The 8,151-nt window shown below is 43.7% G+C and overlaps 1 protein-coding gene across 5 annotated transcripts; it reads left to right on the top strand.

Annotated features, from left to right (window-relative positions):
• Positions 1-1,215: 1,215 nt before the first annotated feature.
• Positions 1,216-6,362, top strand: c15orf61 (chromosome 15 open reading frame 61). 5 transcript variants are annotated; one of them, XM_004912592.4, is made up of 3 exons: positions 1,216-1,390; positions 5,157-5,521; positions 5,987-6,362. In XM_004912592.4, the coding sequence occupies exons 2-3, from the start codon at positions 5,185-5,187 to the stop codon at positions 6,112-6,114; spliced, it is 465 nt and encodes a 154-aa protein (XP_004912649.2). In that variant the 5' UTR covers positions 1,216-1,390; positions 5,157-5,184; the 3' UTR covers positions 6,115-6,362. The 5 variants fall into 5 exon arrangements, with proteins under 5 accessions (XP_004912649.2, XP_002932988.2, XP_002932989.2 ...); XM_002932942.5 differs by having other exon boundaries at positions 1,234-1,435; XM_002932943.5 differs by having other exon boundaries at positions 1,243-1,538.
• The last annotated feature ends 1,789 nt before the right edge of the window (positions 6,363-8,151 follow it).

Below are 8,151 nucleotides of genomic sequence, written 5' to 3' on the forward strand. Positions count from 1 at the left end.
TATGCGGCTCCTTGTTCGGCAGAGCCAGGCCCTTTTATAAGGTTACGCCCGTGCGTGCGTGCGTGCGTGTGTGCGTGTGACGTCAATACGCACGGGGCGCAACCTTATAAAAGGGCCTGGCTCTGCCGAACAAGGAGCCACATATAGAGAGGAGCCACTGAAGAAGATGAACGCGTGACTACAGCCAGCGCATCCCGCCAGGGCCGGATTTGTCTTCTGGGCGCCCCCCTAGGCCGCCCCCGTTGATCATCCCCCCAACGCGCATGCGCGAACAACCGCTCGCCCCGCCCCCCTGTGCGAGTGCGCATGCTCATACATTTAAAGCCCCATACGGAGCAGTGGGGAGAAGATCCCACTGCTCTGTATTGAAAAAAACTTTAGAAATTCTGTTGTGGCGGGGCGGCATGCCGCCCCTACATATCTGCCGCCCTAGGCCCGGGCCTTTGTGGCCTCTCCACAAATCCGGGCCTGTATCCCGCTGTCAGGGATAGTTCCATGAATGTCCGGCATTACGGAAATGCGGGACATTCATGGAACTATCCGGGACAGCGGGATGCGCTACCAAAAGCGGGCCAGTTGGGCAGTATGATTTCTTGCCATATTAACAAGGCCTAAGGTTCCCAGACTTATAAGGGCCCCTTTAAAATGTCTGCTATATTTTATGAATGAGCGATACTTCCCCTGCATGCTGTGCTCTGCCAGAGATTCCCAGGAGTGAGAGATATATGTTAGGGGTGGGAAGGTGAAACTGCCCAGCACACAAATAAAAGCAGCAGCCTCTTCTGCCTGATAAAAGACAGAGCCCCCTCAGCCCCTGACCCACTGAGCAGGAGAGGAATGCAGCCAAAGCCAATAGTTAACCCTTGCCTGTCACAAATGCTCCTCCCAGGACAATTAAACATCAAGGTAAACCTGTGAGCTTGAGTGTAGCAGGGGAGATTGAAGAGTTAAGGGGGCGGGGCTTTATTCCCCAGAGCAGAGCAGGCACAGCAATCAATTAAATGGCAAACCTGAAAAGCGGGACATCTAACAGTGAATCCGGGACAGGGAAGTGCCATAAATATCGGGACTGTCCCGCTGAAAGTACTGGTTACTTTGGGTTACAGCAGCTGGGAAACCTGTGCCCTCTGTCTGCCTGCAGCGCTGAGTCTCCCCATACTTCGTACTTACACCGAGCAAAAGCTCGTTACGCTGCCCAGGCTCCTACCCGCCCCTTTATTCATACAGACAGTACACTTCCCCACACATAAGTCTCTTTTACTGGTAAATTAAATTCATCTGCTTTTCAACATCATTTCTTAACTGGTCTGCTTCCTCTATAGTCGAATAGTTCCGCCCAGGCTGCATCATGTGATCAGTCAGCTGGTACAGTGACGTCACGCCAATCCCGGTATGGATGGGATGGGAAGTTCCCCTGCTCCCCTGGAGGTCATGGGTATGTTGGCTGCAGGGCTTGAGCTGTGTCACGTGGTTGTACCCAAATTGACTGGAGACCGTAGATATTAACCAGTAACATAGCACTTCAGGCTCTAGAATGGGTCAGTATATGGGAGCGTTGGGGAAAGTTTTAATTTTTTGTTCAGGTAATTAGCGGGGCAATTGTATATGTGCCATAGCCGCCTCTATGTGTATAGCTGCTCTGAACACTGTAGGTCTCTATGGCATTCCTGGCCCCTCGGCGGCCTTTTGGATTTTGCCCCTCCTTACACCCCGTACTTACCATTGTAAGAGATGGAGCAGTGCAAGAACACTCTCTGCACTAGAAGAGCCAAAATGCCAATTCTAACATCGGAATTTCCGCTCTTGAAGTTAGCTGGAGCTGATTTTTGCCGCCCCTGGTAACTTGCAGGCTGCTGCCACTTGAGTTTCTCAATCTGCCTCATGGCAGCAGCGTCACATAAAACAGCTCATACGCAAAGCCCTGCTTCATCTTAAAAAAACATTTTCAGAAAATTATACATTTTTAGTAGTATGTGCCATTGGGCAATCCTAAATAGAAAATTTGCCATTTTAAAGGGGTGGTTCACCTTTAGGTTAACTTTTAATGTGTTATAGAAAGTCCTATTCCTAGCAACATTGCAGTTGGACTTCATTATTCGTTTTTTATAGTTTTGAAATTATTTGTCTTTCTCTTCTACATCTTTGTAGCTTTTTGTTTGCTCTGTAAGCTTAAATCTTTCTTTTAAGGCCACCTTCTATTCATTATCCAGTCTCTTTTTTTTAAACCACTACATGGTTGCTAAGGTAAACAGAATCCTAGCAACCAGATAGCTGCTGAAATTCCAGGCTGGAGAGCTGCTGAACATAAAGCTGAGAAACCACAAATAACAACAAATGAAAACCAATTGCAGGTTTTCTCTGAATATCATTGTCTACATCATAATAAATGTTAATTTAAGGGCAAACAACCCCATTAAGATGACACGGGCAGGTAAGCAGCTTCTGAGCCCTTTTGAGTGGCCTTTGCTGATTTTCAGCCAGGTTTGAAAATCCCATTGGCGAAGACTGCAATTGCACTTTTTGCAGTCTGTTCCTGATGGGCCTGCATAGACCTTCTGTTATAATCAGGCTGATTCAGCCCTGCAGGTAAGTAGCCATATCAGTCAAACTTCAATACAATTGTCAATCATGCCATGCAAAGAATACTATACTTTCTGAATGAATGCTTAACCAACAGATATTTTATCATATTAAGTGGCCTTTTAAAGGACATGTAAACCATACATGTACTGCATACAGTATATATCCTCTCTAGCCAGCACATCACATTTTCCTAAAACAAAAAGCAGCTTTCACCTGGTGGCTGTATTCCCTCTCATTCATCCTCAGTGGCATTTACATCTGCAAACGGAACATGTGTGCTGTAAAGGTTATGTAATGAAAAATGCAGGCTTACACGGGCAGAACTTTGATAAAAAGTCCTGCTTGGATTAAGCACTGTAACAGTTACATTGAGCTCAGGACAGGAGGCTAGGAGAAAAAACATGTTTCTCTAGCAGAGTGCACAGTTAGAGCAGAGTTTCTATGGAAACCAGCATTGCCATCTCTTCATTGGTTGCTAGACTGAAGGGTGTGTTTGGTAACCTGAGTTGAGAAGAACTGAGCATGTTCAATAGCCAAGAGCCAAAGTCAATTTCTAAGGGAGGGGGCCTAGTGAGTTAGAGGAAAAGGAATCCTAAGTGATTAAAGGGATGCTACAGGCTTACCGTTAACCAGGTATTAAAAGATTTTTAAATAGGCTGTTCACTTATTACATTTTTTGTTGGGGGGGTTTACATGTCCTTTAAGAACTAAAACCAGTATAAGTAGACCCTATTGACCTATTTAGCTTAAATGGCTACCACCTTGGTTACCCCGATACCTCCCCATGTACATCAGCTTTTATAGTGTACATGTACAACTGTGTGCTTAGCACTATATCAGAGCTCATGGTTAGGCGCTTCTGTGTTGGTGTAGATAAGGTTTTGAGACTAAGGGCTCTGGCACACGGGGAGATTAGTAGCACGCGACAAATCTCCCTTGTCACGGGCGACCAATCTCCCCGAGTTGCCATGACCCGCCATCCCACCGGCGAACATGTAAGTCCTAATACTTGGAAATCTTTGGCTGGTCGGATAGGTTTGAACATTTAAGCTGGTGATGTTCCATATCTATCAGTACATGGTGCAAGAAGAAGTGCCACAGCTTCCTCTGGGCATTCAGGCCAAGGCCTAATAAGTCAGATATTGTACAAGGCTGGCCATTAATGGCCTTATAAGGCACTGATTTAAAGTGAAACTGCCCACACTTTGACTCCTGCGAAAACCAGTCATTTCATGAATGATTGGATTGTATCTGATTTGGGTAAACTGATGACTGGTGAGGAAAGCAGAGGGAACCTTAGTTATAATACAGGACTATTGTCCAATCACAGAGGAGGATCATTAAGTCACTACTGCAGACTCCAATTAATCAGTACAACCAGCACATGGTTTTTAAATACATGCAGTATAAAGACTTAAAATTGCCATTTATACGAATTACAAAGGAGCTCAATGCGTTTTAGCTATTGTTTACTTTTAAACTGTTACAGTTCTAACTAGATCAGAGTCCTGCTTTTAGTGAGGGTCCCATTGTGTTAATGGCCCTTCATTTGGGGGGGACACTCCCATTATGAACAAGCTCCAGCTACTATATAATAATTTAATTCCATAAACAGCCTCCCTGTCAGTGGAATGAACAGGACGCATCGGTTTGCTTTTGTTGTTGTTGTGATTTCCGGAACTCGCTGAGCTGTGCAGTCAGAGCCCGATAATTAATCAGCTCCCTTCTTATTTACTGCACTAAAATGGCAGGTGCTGCTATTTATTAATCATATGCAGACACAAACAAGGCCGGCATCACCCCAGTAATTAATAGAACAGGATCTTTTTCTTTGTGTGTTAATAAATAGGACTGGAGACTGTTAACAAATTGTAATGTTTAGTAAAAGCTACAGAGACACTTACTGTGCAGTAAATTAGCTCTGCATTCCTTTAATCTCTCTCTAATGATTCCACCACCACTGTAAGCCCCAACTGGTGGGAAATGCAGTATGGCCCGGGGTAGTGATTACAGTCACACAGCCATGTTGTGTGAATATAGGGGTAGTCTAGTAATATCTCCTGATTCCTTGATCAGAGATGGGACATGTACAGCCTTGCAGTTAAACTCTAGATGCCTCTCCAAAAGTCCCAACAACCTCTGAGAGCCTTTGACTTTGAGTGGAGACTGAAAGTTGTAGTTCAGTAACGGCTTTAGCAAGATCATTATACACAGCACCCGTGTCTGGGGGCTAAATGATCATAAATTATCAAATCAATAGGGTCCATAAAAATTTGTGGAGGACCCCATCTGGCCATGGGCTATAGATAATTTTGGCCAAGGTCATAGTGGCAGATAGTACTTTTGATTGTTCCAAGCATAAAGGCCAATGAAAACATGAACGAAGGAAAATAAAGGGTGAGGAGATAGAGTGTGTGTGTAACCTTATGACATTAAGGGTTTAGGAATTTGTGTGTCTGCCTACTCTGGTTTTGGCTAACTTTAATACTCTGCTTTTTCATTTGTTTTCTTTTGACCTTATTTCTTGGCTCTCGTGTGCTGGAACCTTTCTTCTGTCGGCTCGTCATCTGTAGGATTAGCATCTTCCCCCCTTTTCCAGACATGCTTTTAGCGAAAACAGCCCATGAGGTGTTGCTTCGCCTTCTTCTTTTCCCATCAGGCTCTGGGGGCCCTCCACGCCCTAATGCATCAGAGGTTCTAACCCAGCACCTTTTACAACGGAATTTGCCTCCTTGGACTTCCTACTGTGTTAAGTATAGCTCTGTTTCCAATGACCAGTTTGCTCTGTCCAACTTCAACTGGGACGTGAAAGGGACAAATTACCATATTCTCCGAACAGGCTGCTTCCCATTCATTAAATATCACTGCTCCCGAGCTGCCCCCCAGGACCTGAGGCTCCACAACCTTTTTTTCACGGCACTCAAAGCCATAAATCTAGGTAAGTGATGGAGAGATGCTGTAATTACACCCCACACACTCCATCCTGCCTCCCACCCAAGGCTTATTAAATATTTAGCTTTATAAAGGCCATCAATTGTCTTTTCAAACAGAATATGTGGAGCGTGGCTTCCTGTGGCTGCTTATCCATATGGCTGGGATTAATTACTTTGCTTTATTATCGCAGCTTATTAAAATCTCCCTTGCTGCCGTTGGTTAGAACAGCCCATTATGTTAGCGGGTTATTATGGGTTTCATATTAATCGCATTATTATCTCTCTGGCTGCCTTTCATTAGCAAAGCTGCAGAGATGCTCCAAACATAAATAAATAAAATAAACTTATCCTTTCACTGCCTGCATAGAAGAGGGGGAGCCAAAGACGACAATATCAGAATGCAGAAGAAAGGAAATTATTGCTCTAAAGTCTTCTGGCCCTTACCTGTTCTGTGTGCCTTCTCTCTGCAGGCATCCCGACACTGATGTATGGCTTGGGGTCCTGGCTGTTTGCCCGAGTCACTGAGACTGTCCCAACCAGCTGCGGGCCAGTGACCATCTACTTTCTCATCAAGGAGGACGAAGGGGCCTTGTTCTGAGATATGCTGCAATGTAGTTCTCGTACCTTCTGTTCAAGTTGTCCCTTGGTGCCATCATTTCCATTTTACTCACCTTCAGTCCAACTCTCCACCCCACAGTTCTTTCCATCCCCATTTGATCCCTTTTACTGTCCCATATTTCTACTAGAACCAATGAGACTTATTTCTGATTCTGCCTTTTGTTATTTCATGCTATTTATTTTAGTAACGTTTGACAAATATAAATGAAGGTTATTCATAGTACTTAATATTGTTATAACAAGTGTCTTTTTTCGTATCCAGGGGGCCTTCAATCTGTGGCCCCCCAGACTTTTGCAGACTATAATTTTCAACATCTATCAACAGGGTTTAGCTGGTGGGCTGCAGATAAACATTCCTGCTCTACCCTAACCAAGGTTAAACGGCCATATAATACATTACCTGCACAAATGTACTACATATACAAACAAGTGACAGTGCTTAGGAGTATGGCAATCACTCTCTTTAGTAAGTGGTTGAGGGAAAGAGTTGGTCTATTCATTATTTGAAGTCAGGAAGGATTTTTTGAGTCATGATGGAGACAGCTTTAGATAAGACTTTATTATTGAGGTAAAGGTCAAAATTGATTTGACCCTAACCAAAAAAAAATAAATCGTAATGAAGTTGTAAACTTCATTATACTATAAACTATAGTCCCCAGAATGAATACTTGACCAACATATAGTTTATATAATGTTAAGTGACCTATTAAAGAATATCCCAAAACTGGAATTTTTATATCAGTAAATATTCCCTTTTACATCCTTTCCCTTGATCCCCCATTTAGCGATTGGCTGTGTGCTTACTTTAGAGATCACATGACCAGAAATAATGCAGCTCTAACTGTAACAGGAAGAAGTGTGGAAGCAAAAGACAGAACTCTGCCCATTAATTAGCTGATGGGGCCTAGCATGTATGTGTGCTTTGGCTTGAATCCTATGATCCCAGGAGGAGGCCCTTAATTCTTAAAATGGCAGTTTTCTATTTAGGATTACCCAATAGCACATAGTACTAAAAAGTATATTTTTATGAAAATGGTCTATTTAGATCAGGGGTAGGGAACCTATGGCTCGAGAGCCAGATGTGGCTCTTTTGATGGCTGCATCTGGCTCGATGCCAAATCTTTAATAAAAAAAAATAACGGGGGGTTGTGGCCTGCACTCGGCGGATAGAAGACTTGTTCTAAGCCTTAGAACACGTCTTCTATCCACCGGGCGCAGGCCATGCCCTCCTCCACATCACATCCACATCCGGCATCCTTGGGACCCTCCCTACCTTGCCCCACATCATCCGCGGCCAAACATATTGTATGGCTCTCACGGAATTACATTTTAAAATATGTGATGTTTATGGCTCTCTCAGCCAAAAAGGTTCCCGACCCCTGATTTAGATGAAGCAGGGTTTTACAGATGAGCTTATTTATGCAATATATTTTTATAGAGACCTACATTGTTTGTTCCTTTAATTAATCCAATGAAAGTGAGTGTAGGACCGGCCACACTGGGGATGACTTTAAAGTAGTTGGCCAGCTTGAAGTATATTGCAGTATATGGACAACCAATCCCTGTTTTGTTAAAGGGGAGGACATTTCTTGATAGCTTAATGCACAGAATGTCTTAATGTCCTATATATATTGACATATTGACAGTGGGTGAGTGCAGAGGACTTCTTATGTATGTTTGACCCAACAAGAATCCTGCCCAACTTGCTGTGTCACACTGATTTATATACCCATACCCAACCTGCACATCTCTGGGGTCGCCTCCTGGGGCATGCACATGTATAGAAATAACAGCAGCAATCCGTATCCCAACTAGCTCTTCACTAGTCTAAATGCCATCTAAAGCAGTGCTCTCCATAATTTTACATGCTCTCATCCAGTTATGCACTGCTTTAGTTTTTTTAAGGGCCAGATGTTTACAATACAATGATTTCATACAAAGACATTTATGGGTAATATTGGGGGTCATAAAAATTTCTTAGAGGGTCACATCCTGCCTGGGATGTGTTTTCTTTTTG

Source organism: Xenopus tropicalis, chromosome 3 (genome assembly GCF_000004195.4).
Source record: "Xenopus tropicalis strain Nigerian chromosome 3, UCB_Xtro_10.0, whole genome shotgun sequence".
NCBI classification, from domain to species: Eukaryota; Metazoa; Chordata; class Amphibia; order Anura; family Pipidae; genus Xenopus; species Xenopus tropicalis.